The 26,791-nt window shown below is 42.3% G+C and overlaps 1 protein-coding gene across 2 annotated transcripts in view; it reads right to left on the bottom strand.

Annotated features, from left to right (window-relative positions):
• Positions 1-26,791, bottom strand: part of PKHD1 (PKHD1 ciliary IPT domain containing fibrocystin/polyductin) — a 4,356,595-nt gene that overhangs the window by 3,229,268 nt on the left and 1,100,536 nt on the right. For both annotated transcript variants that reach the window (XM_069605754.1, XM_069605755.1), the window contains exon 34: positions 1,768-1,981. In XM_069605754.1, coding sequence (XP_069461855.1) covers positions 1,768-1,981 — 214 coding nt within the window. The remainder of the gene's footprint in view (positions 1-1,767; positions 1,982-26,791) is intronic.

Below are 26,791 nucleotides of genomic sequence, written 5' to 3'. Positions count from 1 at the left end.
CAATATGATTCCTCACTTTTCAAGAGGCAAAATCCCTTTTTCAGTTGAGAAAGTGCAAAAAGTCCCTGTGCGAGCTGGCTCAATAATGGCTGAGTGTGTGAAAAATGGATTTCTGCTCTGCAGGATTGTAAGGATGGGTCGGGGTTAAAGTGCCTACTGAGCCCTCACATTGCTACAAACCAAGAGCTAGCACAAACATAAAGCTAAAACTGGCAAAGTTAAGAGATATAACTCCTTCGGCTTGTTTGGTAACGCAGGCCAAGGGAAGGCTATTCTCTTAAGAGGGGTGTGAATGTGGTTCAGTACCAACCCAAACAGCGAAAAAGTACATTCCAAAATAAAGGAATGTCCAATCAAGGTTCTATAAAAATATATATACTTTAATTAAACGCATCATGTGCAATAATAACTAGTAAAACAATACGCAAAACCTACCCCTGAGGAAAGAACACAGAATAAGCAAAGGTAACAAGATGCAGCACTACAAATATTTACTCAGGGGTGAAAGGCAAGCAATAACCTATCCGATCTTTAAAAGCATATGTTCTTGGGTGCAAAAGGGATACAAATGACCTACCAGTCTCTAGGGCCCAAGAATTTACCAAGAATGCAATTAGCAGTTACGGAGCGGTCTTTCTAAAGCGAACTGTCACACTCTCATCACACACAAGTGCGTGCAGGGACTGATAGGCTCTGCGGAGCCAGGAAGCGGAGGACGAGGAGAACGGGTAAGTGTGTGTGTGTGTGCGTGCATGTGTGTTGGTGTGTGTGTTGTATGTATGTGTTTTGATTTAAGGGGTGGGAGGTGGGGGGGCTTGGACTGAAATCCCGCAGAGGAGGGTGAGGTTGGGGTATGGGGCAGGGGCTGAAATCCCACAGGAGAGGGTGGGGGGAGAAAAATGGGAGGATCTAGGGTAGTGAAACTCCCCCGATATAAAAAAGAGAAAAAACACATTTAAAACATCTCAAGAGAAAAAGACCTTTACAATGACGGGTTTCCAATCAAAAGAAAATCGGTCAAAGAAAATCGGTCTTTTTCTCTTGAGACCTTTAAAAAAAGATAACTTCACATACAACCTACGTGGCTACTCCAAAAATGTCTTCTTGAAATAAGGCTAGCAGATTATCCATGGGGTAAATTTTGCACTGACCAATACCACTAATGAATGTACCATTCAGTGTAGCACAGACCAATTGCCAGCTGCTGCAACCAACGTTCTCACTAACAAAACATTTTGCTTTTACAAAAATAACAATATTTTAAATTCAGTATATGTACTTTTTAAACATATTTTTGTCCACGGGTTGGCTTTGTTTTGGAAAAAAAAAAAGAACTTTTAAAATTATTTCAAATTATTCTGTAAAGACAATTGGACAGGGTGAACTTAAGTGAAATGGTGATGTGTATTAATTGGACAGAAAAGAGAGTTTGCAACCAAGAAACAGAAATGTTGCTTTCAAGTCACCGGCTTTCTTCCAAACCCTGGGCCATTGCTTTTGCAAAATGAGCATTCCCTTTAATCAAGGACCCACATGGACATCATCTAGTCTTGACTGAGTATACATATCTTATTCATCCATACAAAGAGAGAAACAAAGAAGAGACTGTGGCCATTACCACAGTCAATCTTTATATTGCTGGTCTTTAAATCCACAAAATGTCTCGTTTCATTATTCACTTTCCTGGAGTCAAAGAATTCTGTAGGCATTTGTCTTCTGAAAATTCAACAGAATGGAAGCTGATGAAAAAATAAATGCACTGTCTACCTGAAGAAGAGACCGGAGATGAATGATGTGGAACCCTCAGTCTTTTGAGAAGAGGCGGATAGTGAGCCATTGCACGCATACACGTAGGCCATCCTCCTTGTCCAGCTGTAGGAGCCAACACTCACTGTTACATCACACTGGATATACGTGTCCTGGGTTCGGTGGCAGCCGTCAGATGTGTCTTGTGTGAAACCACAGAGAAAATTGAGAGAATCTGGAAAGAGAAGTGATGTATCCTTAATAAAAAGGCTCCTCCAGGCAAGAACAAGAGATGGCTTTATTTGTATATAAGACCCGGCGCCCTGCACTCCATCCGCCGCCAGTTCTCAATCATCCCGCCGCCAGCATTCTGATCGGAACCCCCGCACCATTTCACAAACATTCTCACATTCTAATTCATGCGGATGGAGACAGGATGCCCTATACAAAAAGGATGTCATGTACACATTACAGAATGAATGAACACATTAACAATACCACTGTGATAAAACTAAACAAGATACAATGCTATCCCCCTCCTTTAAACATTTTCAAACAAAAAATCAAAACAAAAACCAAAGCATATTTCTAAAGTATGTTCTACAAACAGCAATGCAACAGAATAACTGTTAATAGGCTAAACACGTTAAACACTTAGCAATAATCAAATATCTAAATGATGCCAAACCGGAAACACCTATTTGCCAATAACATAGTCCTTAGACCAAACTGGCAGTTTTCTAACCCTTGCACCTCGAACAAATCGACCATCATAAACACCACTAAAATGATCATCTCCATGCACATACTCTTCTCTTGCTTCACTTGACTGTTGTGCATCTCCATGTACATACTCTTTTCTCATCTCACTTGCCTGTTGTTCATACCCCCCGCTATGTACTGGGCGTGAATCATTTTCAAAAAGTTTGATAGCTCTTCCATTATCCTTCTTCCTCATGCATTCCTCCAGAACACTCTCACCCCTCCAATCCCATTTGCTGATCCTGTCCAAATTCAACACTGATCCACCTCTGACTTTAACAGCCCTTCTGAACACCTCTATAACCTTCACAGGGTTAGAGCACTTAGACTCACCTTTTTTTACATTACGTCTCTTTTTGATCCTTACAAAATCACCTGGTACAATCTTCAGCCTGTTCTTTTCAACACATTCCTTATTGCCAATATCATCCTTTTTGTCATAAACCTTCTTCTTCCTATAATTAACCCAACTAGGATTGAGTAATGTGTTTGGCACTTTGCCTCTCATCATCTCAAAAGGAGACTTTCCTGTGTCCCTCCTAACAGAAACTGTGCTGCTTGATACTTTCTTTTTGAGCGTCTCATCCACAGGTATATTATTTCTCAATGCTTGTTCAACTGTTTCCACAATCACTCTATTGCACCTCTCCACCAAACCATTGGTCTCAGGGTGCTAATATGCTGAGAATCTCCAATCAATCCCTGAATGTTCGTAAACTCTTTCATTTCTCTGCTTCACTAATTATAACTTTAGGGTGTCCCTCTATCCTGAACACCTGTAGCAAAAACCTTATTACTTCACAAGAATCAACTTTATTCACCAACTTAATCTCCAGCCATCCTGAATAATAATCCACCAACACAATCATAAATTTACCTTCTTGCCTCAAATTTCCATTTGGCCCTACAATATCAATACCTAACCTGTCCCATGGCGCTTCCACCTTTAACATGATGATAGGCTCTAATTTGTGACTTGTGCATCTTTTATCACTATTCTGGCATGGCCAACAATCTCTGACAAATCTTTCAACCATTAAATCTATGCCAGGCCACCAATACTGTATATTATATTGTTTTTTGTCCCTGTGATACCTGGATGTCCTTGATGGGCCTTTTCAATTAAATCCTTACGTAATATCTGTGGAGGAACTAGCTTATCTCCTCTTAACAATAAATCATCTTCTATAGAGAACTCTTCTCTGACTACCCAGAATGTTGCACACTCATAAGCAACAAACCTTTAATCAGGCCAATCTGACTTGGTGTACCTCATGACTTTAAGTAGAGTTTCATCCTTGGCAAGTTCATTCAACCATGCTTCCCTTGACGTAACCTAAAAACCTGTTGCTACCACCTCACAATCTCCAGCACAAATGACACAATCTACTATGGGCAATCTAGACAAAAATCAGCTATCACATTCGTTTTCCCTGGAACATACTTCACTACAAAATGATAATCTTGTAACCTGAGACTCAATCTGACCAATCTGGGAGAAGCCCTATGCTTTCCACATACTGTAAGCACTTCTATTAAGGGTTTTTGATCCATTTGTACCACACATTTATTTCCCCATAAATACTTCCTAAAGTAATTAATTGCCCAAACGCAAGCTAACATCTCCCTTTCAATAAATTAATATCTGCTTTCAGTATCAGAAATTTCTCTGGACGCATGATTTATGATCTTCTCATGACCCTCTTCTGTGATCTGTGACAATACAGCCCCTAGCCCACTCCCACTGGCATTTACTGTGACCCTTGTCTGTCTTCCAAACACAAACCCTCCTAATTCCACAGTTCCACAAATCCCTGCTTTGATACATTCTGCTGCCTTTTTGCATTCACTATCCCAAACAAACTTTACATCCTTTTTTAATAGCTTCCTTAACGGTTCGGTAACACTAGCGAAATTCTTCACAAACTTGTTGTAATATTCGCATAAACCAAGAAATGACCTGAGTTTATCTTTATTTGTGGGTTCAGGTGAATCTTTGATCACCCTCATGGCCTCCACCTTGGGTTTGTAACCTCTTCCATTTACAATGTGTCCCAAATACTCAACTTCCTTTACCTTAAACTTGCATTTGCTTCGCTCCACTTTCAAACCACTAGCATCCAATCTCGACAACACCTCATCCAATCTTTTGTCGTGTTCCTCCAAACCTCTCCCAAAAACAATTATATCATCCTGGTATAATAAAGTCGCAGCCAAACCTCTCAAAACATGTGTCATGACTCTTTGGAACACTGCTGCCGCGGAAGCCAACCCAAAAGGCATCCGCTTGTATCTATATAAACCAAAAGGTGTAATGAATGCAGTACTTTCTCTGCAGTCTTCTGTGAGTGATATCTGGTGATATGCACTCGACAGGTCCAACGTGGTAAAAGTATCCGCTCCTGCAATACTATTCATCATCTCCGAAATTATTGGCAAAGGATATATGTCCATGGTAATGTTTTTATTCGCATCCCTCAGGTCTACACATATTCTTGGTTTTCCATTTTTCTTTATGGCCACAACGATGGTACTCGCCCATTGTGATGATTCGATCTTTTCAATTACCCCTTCCATTTCAAGTGTTCCCAGTTCTTGCTCCACCTTATCGATCAAGGCAAACGGTATCGTCCTTGCTTTAGTATGTGTCACTGGTAGTGCCCCTCGTTTTAGTTTTATTCTATGAGCAAAAATTGTTTTCAGTCATCCTCATTTTGCCTGAAAAATACCATCCGGGCTTGACTCTGTTTTCTTCTTCTGTTCATCACTACTGTTCACAATCAGTATTTGTTCTTCTTCACACGGATCTACTCTTATCCTTAATGCTGCTTGGTTCCTCCAACCTATTACATTAATTCCTTTTTACTGCCACATAAACCTTTACTTGAGCTTGTCGATCTTTGAACTGAATGATGCTGTAGAACCAGCCCTTGATCTGTATCTTTGATCCTTCGAATCCACCTGTATTCCTTTTGTCTGGTGCCTTCAAATTGCACCTGAGACTTCTGCGCCAAGTCTCTGCCACGTCTTTCTTGTAATGATGGTCCAAGTTGAACAACTGTCGACCTTTACCTTCAACTTCCAATTAACTATAATGACTTCACAACTTGGGCACTTAAATTCCCCTTCAGTTGGTTCATGAATGACAAATAGTCTTTCTTCATCAGATTCCTCATCTTCCTCTTGTATAGCTGACACTCTCTTTTTCCGTCTACAAGTAACCGCAAAATGTCCCTTCATCCCGCAATTTCCACATTTTTGTCCAATTGCAGGGCAATTTCTGGAATAAGCATAATAGCCTAGTCTGCCACAACTGAAACACCTATCACCTTCTCTTGTTTGAGGAGGATTTGCCCTGGGTTCAGATTTTGCCCAAGACTTTTCTTTGGTGAAATTCCCTCTCACTTCCTTATTTTCCAATCCTCTGCTCTTGTTGTTTCTGTTCGTGGTAACCTCAGACCGTTCCCTGGTGCGTACTGCGTTGACAACACCCTGGTCCTCTACTTCTTGCGTATTTTTGTTGCTAGTTTGCAAAATGTTCTGAGAAGCTTCTTACTTCTTACATTTCATCTCTTTTGAACACAATTGGCTGTGTTCAATCCTTTTCGCAATGGCAATGGTCTCTGGTAAAGATGGATTCCCCACCATCCACAATCTGTCTTGTATCAAAGAGTTCATGGTATGAATTATGATTTGATCCCTAATGAGTTCATCTAGGGTGATTCCATGTCCAAAATGACATGTGCGGGCCAATGACTTTAAAGCAGAGACATAATCCTCTATACTTTCATGCTCTTTTTGGGTTCTAGTATAAAAATTGTATCTATTGATTGCCACATTCGTCTCTGGTGCATAGTATTTGTCTAGTTGTCTCAGGGCTTTATCATGGTCATCGCTATCTCCTGCTTCATCCACTGTTTACTCTGGAAGCTCTCTATACTTTCTCTGGCCCTCTAAACCTAGTGCATGGAGTAGCAAAAGTTTTTTTTTTTATGGGAAGTTAATCCCTCCTGTTCCACTGTCTGGATGTAATTTATCCAGAATTCTTTCCATTCAGACCACACTGCTATGGGCTGACCTGGAGTTGGAAGAAAACTCGCTGGTGGTTAGATACTGATACCTTGCATGGCTATTGTTTTATTCTTTGCTGTTTGCAGTGCTTCCAATTAAATATCAAAAGACCACCTTCAGGCTAAGATGAATCAAAATTAAATGTTTTATTTTTTTATTTTTTGTACTGGGATGAGGAAGAAGCGTCCAGAGTAAGATCCTGCCTGACTTCCTTGATTCAGACAATATGGTGTCACGTAACATGATGTTTGTGACGCTTCTGTGCGTCCCTTCTTCTAATGTATGCGGCTAAACAACGTTATCCTCTCCAAAAGCGTCTCTGGAACGCTCCAAATCTTTGCCCTGTGTGCGTCACTTCTTCCGACCTCCTCCGTGTAAACTGCAGTCAAGACTCAACTGTCCGGGCACACCCCATCAAATGAAAACAGAAAATAAACTACACAGGCAAACGTTGCGTTCATCCGGAGCATCTGCTCTCTCTTCTGCTGTGGGTAGCAGCGCCGGGTCAATCCTCGTCACCAAATGTGATGTATCCTTAATAAAAAGGCTCCTCCAGGTAAGAACAAGACACAGCTTTATTTGTATATAAGACCCTGCGCCCTGCACTCCATCCGCCGCCATCAGCCACCAGTTCTCAATCGTCCCGCCGCCAGCATTCCGATCGGAACCCCTGCACCATTTCAATCACAAACATTCTCTTTCACGTGGATGGAGACAGGATGCCGTATACCAAAAGGATGTCATGTACAAATTACAGAATGAACGAACACATTAACAATAGCACTGTGATAAAACTAAACAAGATACAACAAGAAGCAACACAAGCATGAATAGTATGTGTTTCAACAATATTCATGCCCTATTCAATTTCAGCAATATTCAACAATATCTCAACAATATTCATGCCGTATTCTAGAGGTCTGCAACCAGTGACTCTCCAGATGTTTTGAACTATGACTCTCATGATCCCTCCCGATTGACTCTGCTGGCTAGGGTTGATGGGATTTGTAGTCCAAAACATCTAGTGAGACAAAAATTGCAGCCCCCCGCCCTGTTCCATCCGTGTGGTGCTTGCTAGTTTATTTTGTATTTATTTTAATTTTTTGCATTCCGGGACTTGTAGTACTGTATCTCCCATTATAAATGTAGGACTATTAGTCCCAAAATGCTCACAAATACATCAGGACTAGACACGCAAAATTTCAATGGAATGGGGTGCGGTGGCAAACACGAACAGTCCATCTCATAAGTTCCTCGGCTTGATTGTGACATCCCATCATATATATGGCTGTGTTGACATGAACATTTATACCGCTTATACATCTTATGGTTGAGATATGGTGAATTGTAAAGGACATGATACAAGCAAAGACATTTCCATTTCAAAACATCAATGTCAACAGCTTCTGATCCCCCCTTTGTTCTGGGGCTGTATGTATTGATATAGTGTGGAGAGTCGCTTCTGCCTAGATGAACATTGTGGATTATGTCATCATGAAAGCTTGTAAAATGAGGTATTTGTTAATAATAAATATATCATGATTTTAGGATTTTGAAACGTAAAAGTTCACTTTAAACAACTACAGCATAAAATATTCTGCAAAGCCACAGAACGCTCAGTTACATACAATGTCATGCCATAGTGTACACCAGGATACAATTTGTCCCCCACAACAGATAGGCACCAACAGACTACATCCACAGTAGGGAATTCCTCATTTGTGGCTATAAGATAGGAATTATGGAGGACCAGATACTCAGGGCCTTTAGGCCGCCTAAAAATGAAAATAGAACAATGTTGCTTATTAGGATTCTGGTGAAGTTCTGAAGAATTATCACAAAACTCAATTAATGTCGCCACCACTTGAAATCAGGCAGAATCCACCAGATTGCAACAGACAGAAGGGCAGTGCTAATCCCCTTTTTGGAGTCTAAAGGACTCCATGGAGTTTTTGGAGGAATGACTTTGGGGGATCATCCTGCTGCAGTCATTTATCCATTGTTTAGTGCTCATGTGGAGGAAATATACCACTCACGTGCTGGAGACTTCCCCTCTACATTACCTCGAAACCCATAGCCTGACAGTGCCAAAAACATAGCAGTAATTCCATTACCAACACCTTTTTACTGCACCACCGTACTCGCAATGAGCCCAAATGATTGCAGGCCCTTAGTCATCACCTGCGAACCCTTGTGGAAATCTCATGCAATATTGCTGCAAACTCGCAAACAATCATCAAGAAAGATAGAAGGCTACGTTAAGTATTTGCTGAATTGTTACCGTAGACCTTCAGCAGACCAAACAACCTGCAAACCTGAACGAATTGGCCATTAGCACAATGACAAGCCTTACAGTCACAACATAAACAAATAAGCAGCCCAACGAAAATAACTGCTGGTAACCCTGTGCACACATTTTTTATTTTATGTATGTTCATGTATTTATATACAGGAGGAACAATTCTCTTTTGATCACAAAAGAGCGTACAATAGATAAGAAATCAGATTTGATGGGAAGCAGGGAGCTTCTTACAATGGGGTGAGTTTGAGGGACATTCTGGCTAGGTTGTGGAGGGGAGTAAATGGAACAGTCACCGGGGACAATCCATAAGTGGACATTCATAGATTAAGGACAAGCAACATTGGAGATTTTTAAGTGCAAGTAGGCGGTACGGCCAGCTGTGCTCGGGATGTGACCATGATGGGTGTAGTGCTAGAGTGGAGGCAGAGGAAGTGAGGGACAGAGACAGGTTAGAAGCAAGGAAACATGTTAGCTAGCAGGCAGATGCGAGGTAGGTTAATCAGGTAACTCAGAGGTGAGGAGGTAGGTTTTTGGTTTGGTTTTTAACAAATCCATGTGGACTGTTTCTCGGCTGTCCGGAGGAAGAGAATTTCATGAAAGTGGAGCAAGACGAGAGAAAGAGCAGAAGCGAGAGAAAGCACAGGGAGGGTGAGCATCCACAAGGGTAGACAAGGAGGCAGAGCAGAGATTACGAGAAAGCTTGTAGAGCTGGATAGAGGAGGAGAGATACAGTGATGCCTTATCCTGATGTTAAAGAGGCCCTAAAATCCCAGATAGGCACCGAGTTATCGAACTCAGTCCAAACAATACTCAATGACGCAGTAGACAAAGTGCAGAGCAAAACTTCATTTTATTTACATCAAGACTAAGCCCTCACACCATACACGTATTGAAATCTTGCTGCTCTCAACATGTTAATCAAAAAACAATTGCTTTAGTATTAAAAACGCATCATTAATGATGTCAAAACATAATATCAGTTCACAAAAGGTATGGGAAATGGGGATAGGTTAGTGGGGTTGGGTACATATAAATTCCATAGGGATTAAACATTTCAATGGGTTACAAGTATCTGATGGCTCCACCTGGAATCACCCCTATATTTATAACGGTTAAAATACATCATCTCTACGAAAAGTAGTTGGTTGGCATAATATTTCATGGGTGGTGTGACACCGAGAATTTTGGGAGGTTGGCTCTATAGTAACCAACCTTAGACACTTGACAGGTCGTCAATATATGAGCTAGACTTAAAGAGGGGGAAGAGAGGCCCATTGGTTGTTCTTCTTCCAATTAAAAATTACCATCCCTCATTCTCAGGCCATGAGACCAGGCAATCCCTTTGTATTTGGCCTTGTGCAGTGATTCGTGCCTATGTGTGCTTTAAGTGAGTACATCAGATGGCCTATCTATATTCGATTCTAATGAAGGGCTGGTGTACTCTGTGTATGGTTCACATGCTAAGAGAAGGTGGGCCTCATTACAAGTTTGGCCGTAGCCTTGCCGGTAAAACCGTCAGACTGCCGCCAAACTTGCAAAGTTTTCTGGCACCCGCGAATCGGCAATTACCGGGTCATTACGGCACGCCGAACCCGGTAATTGCCCATTCGCGGGCACCAGAATTAAATGCTCCCCATTTCCATTTGAGCCTCACAGGGCTCAATGGAAATGGGGAGGTTGGATGCACCGGCACCATTCAGAATGGTGCCGGTGCATCCGACATGCTCTGCTCGCGGGTGCCGTTCCCGCCCGCCAGGGCACAACTGGCGGGAGAAAAGGCACCCGCGAGCAGAACTCGTAGTTTGCCGATCCGGTAACTATGGTACTGGCAAGCTTACCGGTACCGTAGTTACCAGACTGGCAAACTTGTAATGATGCCCAGTGTATGAAATAGTATTCACTTATATTTGCTGAGGTTTTAGCTAATATTAATGTGTGTGTTGTGTTTTCTCTTGCCACCAGGAACACTCTTGAGTTAATCTTCATGCAGTCCTTAGGTGTACTGTTATACTGCACCTGGCTATCAAAGGCTGTTTGTGCTATTCTGAAACTTGAATTAATCTAGGAGTATGCTGCTTGCATCTTAGGAACCGTTATCTTGTGCCTTCGTTCCGCCGTCCCCATCCTCCCTTATTTCCTCCAACTTTTTTACTTTTGCCAGTTACTGTCTGAGCTCTGCACGGATATGTGTTTTTGTGGATTCAGCCTTTGAGCTTTCCAAGGAAGCCTCGAGGCCATTGCTAATTCTGAGACAGGCAGTGGCTTCCATCTTTAAGAAGATGGCTGGCCAATTAGGTTCTCGTTTCCATGTTAGTTTGCTATAGTCGCGTGTTGTTCACGCTTTATTTACCTTATACATTGGCCATGTTAATGTTCATGTCTTGTGGATGTTATGTAAGTATTCTTCAATTCTAAATGCATTTATTACCTATTGTAAGCATTCTTCATGTGGAGTGTATGTTTGCTTTATGTCTAATGCATGCGTTTTTTACTGTTAAAATGTTAGTTATAATGCTTTTTTCATCTTCAGCGCATTTTGTCACCAAGCCATGATGTACTAGTGGGGGATAAGAGAGAAAAGGCTGTTTTAGAGAGTAATGTCTATCACCTTTGTAGTATTGGTGCAGGGGAGGGGCAGAAGCTATGGATGACATATTCATCTGCCTCCAAACGTTGGCTAGATTTGTGAACCAGGAGGAGACATTTTTATCTCGTCCTATTTTGCATTGTCAGCCATCCAGTCTAGTGATGGTACGAGGAAGTAGGTGTGATGTGAGGGAGTTCAAAGAGAGTCATGGTAGCAAAGTGAATGATCTTGTCAAGAGGACAGAAATCATATTTGGGGAGACCCAAGAGTTTGCTGGCACAGTAGTTTAGTTTAGAGAAAACAAGAGTGGTTAATAGATCCCTGGTGGCGCTGAAAGAAAGGAGGTGCCTCATTTGCCTAATATTTAGGAGGTTGAGGTGAGCTGCTGCTTCTGATTTGGAGATGGAAGTAGAGAAGTTATGAGAAGGGTCATAGATGACACTGTAGTTTCAAGCTGAAGAAGAGTAGGGGAGAGTGTCAGGCAGGAACTGGATAGGCAGAAGAAGCGCTGTGAGAGAGTTTTTGGCAGGGAAGAGCACCTTTGTTTCGGTAGAGTTTACCATCAGAGAGTGCAAAACCATGCAATATTTAATGGCAAAGAGACAGTTTGAAATTCCTAAAGAGATATTAGAGGAAAGTTCAGGAAAAGAGAAGAAGATTTGGGTGTTGTTCGCAAAGAGTTGGTACGAGAACCCAATGAAGGAGATTAGTGCCCAAAGAGCAGAGGTGAAGAGTGTAAAGAGGGGTGGACCCAAGACAGAGCCTTGTGGAACACCAACAGTTAGAGGAGTGAGTTGAGTTGTGTTGTTGCTCCAGAAGACAGAACATTTGTGGGGTGCAAGGTAGGATTCAATCCAGGCAAAGGCTTGATCGAAAATCCCAAGAAGAAAGAGAGTATTAAGGAGATCAGAGTGATCAACAGTGTCAAAGAGTGCTTTAGAGTAGTGCGGGAGGAGGGGCACAGATCAAAAGTAAGCCGGTAGGTTTGGGTCAGCCCCTTACCTTTTTAGGAGAGGTATGACCGTGGCTGTTTTGAAAACCGAGGGAATGCAAGCAGAGTTGAATGAGCAGGTTGAAGAGTTCAGTCAGGTGAGAAGCCACGAAAGGGGCAATAGGGTTGAATAGCTGAGGAGGAAGAGCGTCTGATGGGGCACAAGAGGGGTTCCTTTATCAGTAGAGATAGCACTGTGTCAGCATTAGTGTGAATAAAGTGGTAGATAGAGGCAGAGGATGATGGTAGATTAGGCAGAGTGTAAAATGGAGAAGGAGAGAGTGTGAGGAAGGTCAGGAGAGAGCCTATAATTTGGGACATTTTTGCAGTGAAGTATTCAGCTAGTTCATTAGCTGTGAGAGTGGAGTTGATATCCACAGATTTAGGAAGAGTAAGGAGCGGGTTTAGGGTGCCCTGTAGCCGGCGAGGATGGTTGGAGTGAGAGTTAATGTTAATGAGGGTTAGGTAGAATTCTCTTTTTGCTCAATCAAGTGTGAGAGTTCAGGGCAGAGAGATGGAGTTGAAGGTTCTCATGCAAGAGAGTATGCCTCCATTTGCGCAGCAGCCGACACATGTCTGTGTGTGCAGAGAGAGCATATGAATGGGGTGACCCATGGTTGAGAATGCTGAGACTTAGGGGTAAAAGTAAGCAGTGGGAAGTGAGAAGAGAATGAGTCATATAATAAGGAATATGAATGGAATCTATGGAAGCTAGAGAAGGCAGTGTTAGTGGAAGAGACATTGGGCCTCATTACACGGAAGGCGGTAATCCAGGGTGCTATTAGCACCCTGGACCATGCCGGTAAATTACCGGCACCGCCTTGGCGGAAAGGGGATTTACCGCCCCATTCCAAGGTTGGAGGGGCGGTAAATCCCCTTTCCGCCATTGCCCTTCCCCATTCCCATTTCTGCCCCATAGGGCTCTATGGGAATGGGGAAGGCGCTAATTACGGCACCGCAATTTTGCGGTGCCGTAATTAGCTCCGAGGTCCCTTAGCGGGTTGGTACTTAACGCCTGCAAGAAGCAGGCGTTAATTCCACCAACCCGCAAAGGGACCTCGTAGTACGGCGGTAAGGGTTAACGGTCACCGTTGCCATTAACGGTGACCGTTAACCCTTACCGCCGTCCGTGTAATGAGGCCCATTGGGTGTGAAGAAGGAGAGTGTGAACTTTAGGTTGTCGGGAAAGGGGGGACTGGCAGAAGGTTTACATTTCCTTTTAGTAATAGGTGAAGCAAGTGGTGAGGAAAAGTCAGAAGGTGGAAATAAGATGGTGATGGAAACAATTTGGTGATCAGATATGGATGGTGTGACAGTAGTTTTAGTGGCCAAGAGAGAGGTGGTGATGATTAAGAGGTAAAAGAGTTACCCTCTGTGTGGTTAGGTATGTTATGGATAGAGTAGTGAACGTGGTCACTATGAAAAGACTGAAGTTCAGATTTCTGAGAAGTGGTTGGAGAGGGTTAAAGTCACCCAAGAGAATGAGGAGATGTTTAGTGGAAAGAGAATCAAGTAATCAAGTAATTGCCCAAAATCATAAAATAATGGTCCAGTAGGAACAGGAGGTTGATAGATGGGGATGATGTGAACAGGGTGATGCAAAGCACTACTAGAGATGATTAATTCACAAGAGGTAGGAGAGGACATGGCATTGGAGATTTGTGAGGCATTGAGGCGGGAGGAGAGTAGGTGTCCGATGACTCCACCTCTGCTAGTCAGACTATGAGAGTAAATAAAGGATAGTTTGGAGTCATGTAGGCTGCCATAGTGGCAGTGGCAGATGAAGAAATCCAGGTTCCAGTGATAGCAAGAAGGTCTGGGGGAGGTGGGCTGGGATGAAAGTAGACAGTGATAAAGGAAGCTTTCTTGTATACAGACTGAGCATTCTAGAGTGCAATGTTCAGTTGATGAGGTAAGGAAGAGTAGATAAGTTGAGTCTCACAGGAAGAGAAGTGAGGTAGATAGGTGTTAGAGGAGGTAGTGTTAGCTCATTTACTTTTTTGTTGGAAGGAGGTATAAGAGAGATGGAGTAGTGGGAGTTTCGAGTTGTGAGTTTTATAAGAGTGATAGGAAAGGAGGAAGTTGTAGCATGATTGGAGAAAGCGTAGGGGGAGGTGAGTAGGAGGAACAGTATGAGAAGCAGGAGTAAATGCATTATAGGTGAGTAGCACAATGTGGAGAAGACATTACTGTAATTTGGAAGGTTGGGGTACTCACAGGTGCAACAGGGAGAAAGGCAAAGGCTAATAGGCTAAGAGGTAAAGAGGCTGGTCAGTGTCTTGACTTCACTCTTTACTTCACTCTTTACTGTTCCGCCCTTAACTGGGATGCCCCTGGCTGGAAGCCCTTAGGATGTTCCCGAAGGGATGACACACACTCTTGCCATCTGATCCCCGTTGTTGCTGGTATGAGGTGATTTCCTCCTGATTGGTGTTCCAGGAGGAGCCACCTATGGCCTTCGGCTGTAGAGGGAGTTGATCCAAGATTGCCACATTGAAGAAGTCCACAATAACATACTGTGCCACAAAGAATTAATGTCCAAGTAGCATATCTCATACATGCACAAAATGCAGAGTCAGGTATTTGTCTACACTGTAGGTGAATTATTTATTTATTTATTTATTTATTTATTTATTTATTTATTATATTATTATATTTGTATAGCAATTTTATCCAAAGCACTCTACAAGAAAAATCATAATATTACAATGGCAGTAAATGGCAAAGACATAATCCATAAAATGACTCAAATCAAGGAACAACAGTGGTTTCTAAAATTGTGTTAAATTAAAACATGAGTGAATATCTAGGGGATGAAATATCCATAGTTTAGAAGCTAAGAGTTGAAACAAACCAATACAAGAGGAAGCACACGGGCAGTGAAGAACAGAAAGAAGAAATTGAGAGCTCAAATGAAGTACCCATTAAGGATGATATATTTTTTTAATTTATTTTTTGTAGCCAATTTGACTTTTAACACATTTCGACGAAAAATAAAACAATATGCAAACCAACAAAAATTGACATATTCTAAATATAAAACAGCAAAACATCTTGAATAAAAAGACAAGACAAAAGAAAAATAAACAGGAATACAAATCACCATTAACAATTCAGTCTAAAACTAACTTCAGTTCCCTTAATCACCTTACAACCTCAATTGATAAGGCCGACTCATTTCCAGAAGATAGTCTTGGCCAAAACTCCTTGGAATTAATACAAGACTTATCATAAACAAATCTATTAAAGAGACCGGCCCTAATGCTCCAGGTCCTAGAGCAACTAGATAAAAATGCTTGGTAGTCTGGAGATCACTACTAGGGCACCTATCACAGATCGGTACACTCACTCCTTCCTTATCTCTAATAGCTAACAGCTCTAAGGTAGGAATTAAATTTAAACAAAACCTCAAGAAAGTGGATCTAAACCGAGGATTTGGGGACTTCTTTAAGTAAGCCGGCACGGTTGAAAGGCGTTTATCTAATAGTGACAGGGAAGCTGATCTTTTCGTTTTTCGCATATCATTGATGGTGTCTATCCAATCAATCAATTTAATTTTTTCTTTCACTTTCAAAGGGTTCTATAAGAGGAATTCTGCATCACAGTCACAGCCAGATAGGAGTTCTAAACATTTTTGCCTCAATCTACATAGGAAAACATTGTTCCCTAATTGGTACTCTATAGCGATTTCCTCAAATAAGGAATTCTTTGGAGGATCTAAGATTAGTCTGTACAGAGTCATCCACTTCCATTCAAGCCATGATCTAAGTGATAAAAGACCTAGTTCATAGCGTAAACTAACAATTGGAGTACAAACCGGCAGGCCTAAAGTACTTTTCCAGATCCTAGACTCTATTTTATATCCAAATCTATCTCCAAAGCGATAATGCTATAATCCAATCCATAAAGAATTATGGGAACTACCTTTCCTATGTAGAATCTTATAAGTGGGAGGATAGAGAATTTGCCGAACTTAGAATTATTTTTTTTCATCTGAGCACATAATTTCACTACTTTTAGATCAATAGATGACATTAAATTACTCTTGGTAGGAAAAGATCTTAATACGGCTCCCAGATATGTTAATTTGGAAACAACATCTACCGGACACTGATCCAACTTCCAGGCAAAATTCTTAACTATTTTATTTGGTCTCGTGAATAATAGGATCTTAGATTTTGAAGGGTTAATATTAAGTTTATTGCTCCTTGCATAGGATTCTAAGGTGGTTAGCAGACGTTGTAGCCCCACTTGAGAGCAATCCAGGACTACTATGTCATCCGCATAAGCTAACCAATTTATTTTAGTGTTACCGATATATGGAGATATTAGACCAATATCATGCAACCAATTAGTTAGATCTGCCATAAAGAGAATAAAAAGCAAAGGAGCAAGTAAACAACCTTGTCAAACCCCTCTATTTATCCTAATTAAATTAGAAAGTAGGCCCAATCTGCCTAATCTAACCCGCATATAGTTGTTAGAATGCAGCAACCTCTTAATATAGAAAGTAAACCAGGAGGAATACCCCAAGCATCAAGTATTTTCCAAAGTAAATTCCTATCAACCAAGTCAAAAGCCTGGGAAAGGTCAATCCAGGCTCCAAAAAGGGTGATATAAGGAAACCAGGAAGACAGATAAACAGGAGCCAAAGCATAAATGTATGTGGTAAGATGTAAGAAACCTGAGGGCATCCTCACTTCCTTCTCCCAAAAATCCTCTGCTAAGGTGGATAGGGAAACGCCATCGCTTTTGGATCCCGACTCTGGGTGTGGATATGTGAGGGAGGATCACCTGGGTGGAGGAGATTTGGGGAATGGAGGGAGGGTATCCTTAGGTGAGACATGGTAGTCCCCTGTTCTCTTTTCATGATGAATCTTCATGAAGAAGCTTTTTTAGGATAATGTCGAATGACCCACTTGCCTTCCTTTCACAAGACCTCTTGGAAACCCCCTTGTTATAATAGGTGTAGAAAGAGAACACCTTGAAGGACCTCTCTCTATATGGGCATGGTAAACACAACTCAAAACCCTTATGTTGATTCCAACTCACCGCAAACCTATGCCAAACCAGGGAGGAAACAACTAGGAGTACTCCTCCTGTCATTCAGTCTTTTTCCCTTCCCTACACACCTACTTTCCCACATTCTCATACCATTGCCACTGGAATGAGCAAAAGGCAACTAGGAGTAATGCACACTTCTAGTCAGTTTCACCACAAGGGTACTGAGATGAGGAAGAGGACTATGGAAGATCAGGCATGTCCTGTTAATTGCTTTAATTGTGGTCAGGAAAAGGACTTGCACCTGCTTCAAATTGATGGCCACAGGTGCATAAAATGGAAGACCAAGTGAGGAGAAGGGAGAACCTGCCTGGTGAGAAGGTGGCAGCTGTGAGTCAAGTAGCAAGCTGGAGCAGGGCCAGCAGAGAGTATGCCGTGCATTGCCAAGGGGTGGGAGAGGTGTTGTGAACCAAGCGCACCGTGAGAGTACCGGAGCCCAGCAACTACCTGAGCGCATGTTCCCAGTGTGCGAAACCAGAATATGTCTCACCCACTAGTTCTCGGGGATCTATCATCCAGGTGGCCAGGACAGGGCCATCTCTTTTCAATCCAGTTCCTGGAGGTGGACCAGTGCTGTAGGATCACCTGTGCGAGGGGTCTTCGGGCAGTGGGAGTGGGACACCAGATGGTGAGATGTGGTATCCTGTTCCATGTAACACCTTTACCCCATCCTATCAGGTAGGATATTTAGGAACTCAACCCCTCCCCCAATTTTACAACATGGACACTTTCTCACAGACAGCCCACTATGAGAGAAAACTGACTAACACCCGAGCCATATACCTGAAGTGTCCTAATGCAATGGTCAGGCAAGGTCATGCAATTACTGACTATCACACACACCTGACTTTCATTACACTTCCCCACATGGATAAAAGGCGGAGCACAAGAGCACAATCTGAGCAAGGCAAAGTACATGAGAATACCGCAGTTCAGAGATTGCAGTTTAACAAGAGGAGAAAGACGGCACAACAGAAGGGGATTGCAAGGAAGGAAGTACCGTTGACCTTTTCCACAAGGAACTGTTACTTTCATGAAACCTCGAGAATAGAAAACGTAAAATCAGGAAACCCAGCTGAAGAATCCTGTTTTGTATGTAGGTAGTACCTGGGGCTCTCCCGCGTCGATAATCAAGATGGGAGAATCACCTGCTGCTGTGGTACTGTCGTTGGTTCCAACAACAAAGCAGCATCAGTGAAATCAACACAGCTAGTGAGTTAGGGAGACCATTACAGGACCAGCCTGTGTTGAAGCCAACATTGTATGGTGAGCGCTGAAACAAACATTGTTTGAAACGCATGTGATAACCAACGTGAGTGAAGTTGAATGACAGATGAGTGAGTGAACTTTGAAACCATATGATAGCTGGTCCAGCTCTGTGTGTGTGCTCCATCAATAGTCTCTGTAAGGTATCCAGCTGAGAGTTAACAAAAGTGAACGAGTGGCAAAGGATTGTGAATCGAAGTGATCCTGCAATGGGTCAAGCAAAATCATGTGCACAATCGAAAGTCTTCGATGGTGATATAGCTTATGGCAAAGTAAATCAAGTTGGTCCGAGCCCGGCAAAAGGAGATCAATTGAAAGGTTTAAATTAAAGCAAATGTGTGTTATTGGTCTGAGCCCGGAGGAGGGAGACTGATTGAAAATCTGATGTTAAAGTGGATCTGAAACTCGTGAAGGGAGATCTGGAGTAAACAGTGAATCACCTGAGAAATTTTAAAGTGGATCTGAGCCTGGTGGAGGGGGATCCAAGGTGGATAGTAAAACAACTTAGACAATTGTGTATATGTGAAAAACAAAAGGAAAGGAACTTTATTGGTTGTTTGTTGCATCAAGCCCTCTGAAAGAAGAGACTTTGAATGGCAAAGAGAGTTTGCCACAGAAAGCCATGATGTTAAAGTTTTAAACTGCGCCTTCGTGTTAGAAAAGACAGAGAATGTGCTAAGCTCGAGTGTGCCAGCTTGTCCCGTGCTGAAAATGTGGGAAAGGGGAGCTAACAGCTCAGATATCCAGACATATCATTTCTTGAACACTTTCCCTTTGCATAACATTGTTTCCCACACTATTTGTATTTAAAGGCAAGGATTGGCAATAGGTTTATTAGTGTAGCACTTTTCATTTTCGCAAGACACCACTAGGACTGCGTTATTATTATTTTGATGGTCGTAGCTTGCTCCCATCTTTGATTTAGGATTATGTTGGCCTTTTTCAAACCCTTTTTGTAGTTCAATAAACACCCTGGAACTTGTATCTGTCTTACTGTTGATTTTGTTTTTGTTATTGAACTCAATTTAAAGTATTATTCGTTTTGGGCTGTTTGTTTATGTTGTAAATAGATGAAACTTGTCTGTATTACCAGTTTATAACTTGTCTAAAAATCTGCTGATGTCTTTTACTTTTTAAAATACATTTCTTATCAACTTTTGGTTTAAATGTTGTATTGTTTTGTTGAACTGTTTAGAACCAACCTCCTGAGTGGGTGGTAAAGATTGATTGAGCTGCTGATTCATTTTTGGGATTGCTAAAAAATTAAGCAACTCACTTCTGTTCCAAATAGCCGGAGATATCAGGCCAAAGAATTGTTTTGTCCTGCTTTTCTTGAATCTCTGTGGTTATAGTTACAACAGCGAGGGTACTCCTCTAGTTTTTATAGTCTTACTGTTGATACCATGCCTTCCTTACACCAGCTGGAGACGGGGGAACACAGAAGACTCACAGCCACTGCGGGCCGCTACAACAAGGTATCCCAGAAGCGAGCGTTGCCCAATGACGCTCTTGATGCTGACCCAGTAAGAAAGTGGAAGATGGATAAGTCTGGGGAGACACCCGGAAGAGCAGCTGAGTACCGGTGAGTGTGAGCGAGGGAACAATCATACCAGGGCACTCCAGGGGTGGGAAGTGGACATAGGCAAGTAGCGATTCAGCTAAAACCTCTAAGAGTGGAGTTTGGAATCGTAACAGTAGAATATGGAATACCGAGCAAACTGCAAAGCACTTTTTGAAATGCCACAAGATTTACTGAATAACGAACAAACTACAAAATATCTTTTGAAATGTACCAAGATTTATTGAATAATGAATTGAAGAGAAATATAAGCAAATCAAATGAAAATGATGCACAAGTGAAATGCGAATGATGTACAGTTATGAACACTGTGAAAACCTGTTTAGGAGCATTCAATCAACAAAGTGAAAGTTGTTAATGAACACTATTGAGAAGCAGAGAAGCAAGTGTGAAAGACAAGTTGATGAACTTGAATGGACATTGGGAAAGCCAAGTGTAAAAGGATTTATACTACAGAGTGTCTGAGTGACTTGAATACAAGTTGTTGAAAAGCCAAGAGACTGCCATTGTGAAAGCTACCATCAAGGTAAATTACTGACACAATTTTAGGTAGAAAACCTGTGTTAGCCAAGGAAATCCAAGAGCATCACAAAGGGTTATCGGTAGTGTGACCTGTAATGGGTGGACCGTGTGGTCCGACAACTGTGCTTAGATCGAGTAGTCCTACTGGATGAAGAACCAAAGATAGCCATGATACAAATGCTATGCTACGTGACAATTGCTGAAGTGAAAGAAGGCATTTGTTTGAACCATTTAAGAGCCTAGAAGATTATGAAGTTGAACAGACAGCATTCTTACAAGTCAAGCGACTCACAGCAGTTCTGGTGGAGGAGCTGCCTGTTTGGTGAAGTGGACCCCAAGACTTCGTAAAAACTGTGTTATACTTGGGGAATGGATTCTCACGTCTTCTGTGAATTTTGTTGAGCTTGCGGAAGGGAGCCCCAAGACCTTTGGGAACTTTTTTTGAACTTGTAAATGTGAAGCTGAAAACAAGTCAGAGCTGGAAGAAGTTTAGAACTTTTACTTTGAAAACTGTTTCTTTTAGTGCTGCGATCCCTACACATTGAATGGCTTTAGTTGTGAGGGCAAGTACAGGCTTTAGACACAGACAGGTTTTTGAGATGAAATTGATGACACAGACTATGCTTCGTTTCTTCAGGTAGGGAGATTCCACCTTAGCTTAGGGCAAGACAGGCATTAATCCATCCTGAAAAATAAAGATCAATGAAGTTTTTATTTTATTTTAAGAAAAGAGAATTTGTTGTCAGTGTCTTGCTTCATGATGTCTACACAAAGGGTGCAGAAGTACGAGTCTGACACAATGGTGGCATGTTTGTTGGCAAAAATGTAAGTAAATAAAAAGAAAGAGAAAATCTATCTTCAACAATTTCTAAGAAGGATTTCCCTGCCTCACCAAAAGGTACTATGGAGTCTGTCGGGATGCCCATAATAAAGAGTCCATAATCCTGTGTCAGAAACCTATTTCTTTCCCTTACATTAAATACTAAACTAAAGAAGTGATGAGTCTCCAAGAGTTCCAAAGTGAGACTACATCCTGGGGGAAGGCCTCCCTTCCCCAGTGTGCAATCTTTTTTCCCGGAAAATACAAAGTTTGGGATTTTAAAGTGCTCAAGGCACAGTACAAAGAAACATCAGTATTCCGTTTTACCCATAGTTGTCATCACTATTGGGTTCTTCTTGGCTTGTCTCCAAGGGGTAAGAACCTCCTTTTCCGGGTCCTGTTGTGTACTGTTTTCCTTAGTCTTCTTGCATCCCTCTAATTTGCTAGTCACAATGTTAGGGGGTTGTTTTCCTGCCCGTAACCTTTCTCAGGTTTTGGTAGATTAACTCTTGTTGGGGGTATGTCTCCCTTTCCCTGGCCTTTATCGGGCTTCTTGGACAGTTCAAGAAGTGATGGGTGAATGTTTCCCTTCCCATGGCCTTTGCCAGGATTCTCAGACAGTTCAACACATGATGGGGAAATGTCTCCCTTCCCCTGGCCTTTCCCAGGCTTGTCAAACAATTCAACAAGTGATGGGTGAATGGATCCCTTCCCCCTGCCTTTCACAGGCTTCTGAGACAGTTCAACAAGTGATGGAGGAATGTCTCCCTTTTCCTGACCTTTTTTAGGCTTCTCTGACAGCTCAACAAGTGATGGGGAAATGTCTCTCTTCCACTGGCCATTCTCAGGCTTCTCTAACAGTTCAACAAATGATAAGGGAATATCTTTCATCCCCTGTGGACAGCCCTGGTTCACAAACCTTCCAGGGACTGTTTCTCAGCTTCACAAATCTGGTGGACAGCCCTGGTTTACTATCCTGCCAGGGACTGTTTCTCTTCTTCACAGTTCACTATTATGGATCCCAGAATGTTGTTTCTTTACTTCTTTGGATCTTAGTTTTTGGGATCCTCCTCTCCCAAGTACTGGCATGAGGAAGAAGGTTTAGGAGGCTAATGGTTATGTGCTGTGGGATCCAGTCCCTTATTTCTTTAGCTGTCTGCCCTTCGGGGCTCAACCAACCGTTCCCAGCCACACAGAGCTCGACATGGTGCTAACGAGCATTCTCCAGTTGTTTATGGGTCTCTCTGACCTCTTGCTCGGGCTTCTCTTGGCTTCTCCAGGACTGCAGCACCTCCACAGTGTTCCCCTATATTTGGGCTCCATAATCGCTTGCTGACTGTGCTTACCAGAGTCCTCGGTCTTCTGGTTTCCCACGGCCTAACCTTGTCTGCCGGTCCATCCATGGCAGACCTTCCCAAAAGGCCTCTGCCTGCGGTTAAGCATTTCAGTTCCTGTTCTCCAGGCCTCTCTTCTCCTCTCGCATTAGAACCTCCTGCTTCCTCCAGGGCGAACGTCTCCCTCTGGATTGTCCATCATCTCTTTTTCAGATGTAACTTTTGCTGGAGTTAACTGAGCAACTAGACCACTCACCATAGTGGTTTCTCACAGTGAACTGCATGGATTTGAATGTCCCCCTCGTCTCAGTACTGAACTGAGTACTTTCCCAGGAGTCATTAGAGTTCTTCTTCCTCTCAGTATTTTGCAAAGAGGCTCTACTTGGGTAGTTCTTATTCTTCCTCGTCCTAGTACTCTCAAGTATGATGTAGGATTTCCTATCTGGGCTACTTTATTAATGACAAACTTGACTATTGCAACAGCCTTTTGGTTGGTACATCTCAGTCAAACATTAAAAAAACTGCATGTGATCCATAATGGAGCTGTACAAGCAGTTTGTGGCCTTGGGAGGCAAACTCTTGTCTCTGTGGCCCATCAAAAGCTTCATTGGCTCCATTGGAGCAGACAGTGGGCCTCATTCCGAGTATGGCGGTAAGGGATAGCGGCCACCGGTAACGAGACCGGTGGCGGTAATCCCTTACCGCCATACTCCGAGTTCCCTCTGCGCCCTCGCCCTTAACGCCTGCTTTGAGCAGGTGTTAAAGTCGAGGGCGCAAAGGGGCCTCCAAGCCAATAACGGTGACCGTAATGAACGGTCACCGTTATTTGCATCTTCCCCATTCCCATTGAGCCCTATGGGGGCTCATTTGGGAATGGGGAAGAGCCTTGGTGAATGGGGAATTACCGCCCCGCCAACCTTGGAATGGGGCGGTGATTCCGCCATCCACCAAGGCGCTGCCGGTCCGGGTACGGCGTCAACCAAGGCGTTAATAGCGCCATTGGTTAGCGCCGTACTCGGAATGAGGCCCAGTGTGTCATAAAGCCCTTACCTTTGTGTACAAGTGTCTATCAGGCAATGCCCCTTGCTCTCTTAGCATGTGTGTTAAGAGGGCACCTGTCAGACGAACTCTGCGCTCCAATAAGGAGGATCTTTTGGACTGTGCTTGGTTCGCTTTGAAAAGGATTGGTAACACCTTTGGTGCCTGAGCTCTTCTGTTATGGAATGCATTACCCCTTCCATGAAAATGATTTAATCTCTAGCCAGTTCAAGAAATGCCTGAAGACCTTTTTATTTGGCAAGGACAAAGATTAATGCAGTTCAGACATATTTGTTTTTCTTTGTGTGTCTCTATTTGTGAGTCTTTTATCGCTCTGAGGCCGTTGGGTGTGAGGCACTATATAAACAACAACTAGAAGCAAATAGAAATATAAGTGTGGGTTATTGAAGGAGTTTGTGTATGACAAGAGGTGAGGGAGAGGTTTATGGAGTCTGGGAATATTGTGTTCTTCCTGGATAGTCATCACTGATCCTATAGAGGGGATCCCTCCCCATGCAATCCGACCGCTGAGTACCACCCCCAGGGAAACTATCAGGTAGCGGCCTCCTCTCCCTGGCCTCATAAGAAGGGACTCTCCCCAGGTAAGCAGGGACGATATCCTGGGATTTGTCACAATTTTTAAAGAAACCAATCAAACTGATATTCAAATCTTAATTCAATAGTAAGCCAATGTAATCGATCAATATAGGGAGAAACACTGCAGAAGAAATTAAGGGTAAACAAAGGTTTTGGAGCAGAATTCAAAACAGAATGAAGAGGGACGAGTGCACAGTTAGGAAGTCCCAGACATAAGGAGCAACAATAATTAAGACAAGATAAACCAATAGTTTGCAAAAATGTTCTAGGTGAAGCAAAGGTTATGAAATTACATATTGTATTAATATTAACAAACTAAAAATGACAAGACTGAACTATGGCAGCAATCTGTGCCTGAAAAAACAAAAAAGACTCAAGACTCAAGGCTAATGCCCAGATGATGAAATTGTAGCCCAACAGGAAGCTGGAGCAAAGGAAAATAAATACAGATGGGAGCTAAAATAGGGGAAGAATCGGGAAAGAAAGGAATTTATTTTAGAATTAAGATAGAGTATGCAAGAAGACAGTCAAGATTTAACTGCTAAGAGACAGATAACGCTGATGAATAGCACCATTACAGGAAGGAAAGGAAAGAAAAACGTATCATCAACATCGAAGTGAGCATGAAAACTGTGTTAGGAAATTAAGGAGGCCAAAGATGAAGTTTATAAAGTAAATATGAGCGGTCCTTAAACAGAGCCCTGAGGAACGCTATATAAAAGAGGACAGGACTGCAATAGGGAACCGTTCCATGAAACAACAAAACAAAGATTAGATAGATAAGAAGAAAACCACTGAAATGCCTTGCCAGAGATACACATGGATGAAAGACTAGAAAGCAGCGTTGAAGGTTCCATCATGTTGAAAGCTGCACGAAGATCTAAGAAAACCAAAATAGATGACAGTCTAAGAAGGCAAAGATGGAGTATAGAGTTAGAAACAGAAAGGAGAGTAGTGTCATTCGAGTGATCCGGCCAAAAACCAGATTGATGAGAAGGAAACCGATTGCACCTATTAAGGTAAGAATTAAACTGAGAATGAAGCCATAACACCTGAACCAAGAACTGGAACATGTTACGAGTCAGTCAGTCAACATACTTTTATTCAATATAAAAATCTTCAAGTCATTACATGAATTACTTTCATAAAAATGAAAAATAATCATATATACACTGTATTTTCAAAGATAAACAACAGAGGAGACACTGGCGTGCAGCCTCTAACAATTATTATAGAAACCGTGTGCTCAATTAACAGTAGGATTCAGTAGCTTCTTCTTTACCAACCAAGATCTTTGGGTATATCAGGCTGTTGCAAAAATTACATGAGGTTGTAGGCTCTGCCATAAACATCATATCTGGTCTGGTTTCCGTTATCCCTTATCCCTTATCCCTGCTATATTCAAAATTGGCTTCAGATACCTACACCTCAGGTGCTTCGTTTTTGCACAAACTAGCATAAAGTGCAACATTGACTCTCTCGCCAACCCACACATAACACATTGGTCCGATTCAATCCACAATTGTGTGAAGGCAGCCACAGGAACAATCCCCAGTCTCACTTGAATATATAGAGACTTTTCGAACACTGGTGTGATTAGATCTAAATTGGACTTTCTGCTTGGTAAAGTAAGTTCTAGATAAACGGACCCTTGCCTTAGCTTCATGCGCCAGCCATCAACTGGTCCCTTGCTCTTTGGATCACACCATTCTTTATTGATTTCCTCATTCCACTTGGCTGATTTCAGGGGTTATCCCATAGATCACCTCTGCCTGCACCTTGGAGAATATTTTTGACATGGCAGTGCCAGTCAATTTATTTCCCTCCATCCTTAGACATCAGGTGGCAGAGAGTATCGCTATATTTTTCCTGGTTCCATGTTCTTTCATAGACAGGATTTCTAACGCCTGCTGTTTCACCGTGGAAAGAATAACAAATACGTTCACTGATTTTTTTTTTTAGGGGGGTTCCACCTCCCAAACCCCCATCACCCACCCCTTTTTAACTAATCCTGACCCCCGCAACTCCTTATCTGCCCATACCGACTCCCCAAAAAAAATCCATGAAATGTTTTCATTATTCTTTCCACGTTGAAACAGTAGGCATTAAAAAGCC

This window comes from Ambystoma mexicanum, chromosome 4p (genome assembly GCF_040938575.1).
Source record: "Ambystoma mexicanum isolate Mex_15411 chromosome 4p, UKY_AmexF1_1, whole genome shotgun sequence".
NCBI classification, from domain to species: domain Eukaryota; kingdom Metazoa; phylum Chordata; class Amphibia; order Caudata; family Ambystomatidae; genus Ambystoma; species Ambystoma mexicanum.
This window is presented reverse-complemented; position numbering and strand designations above follow the sequence as displayed.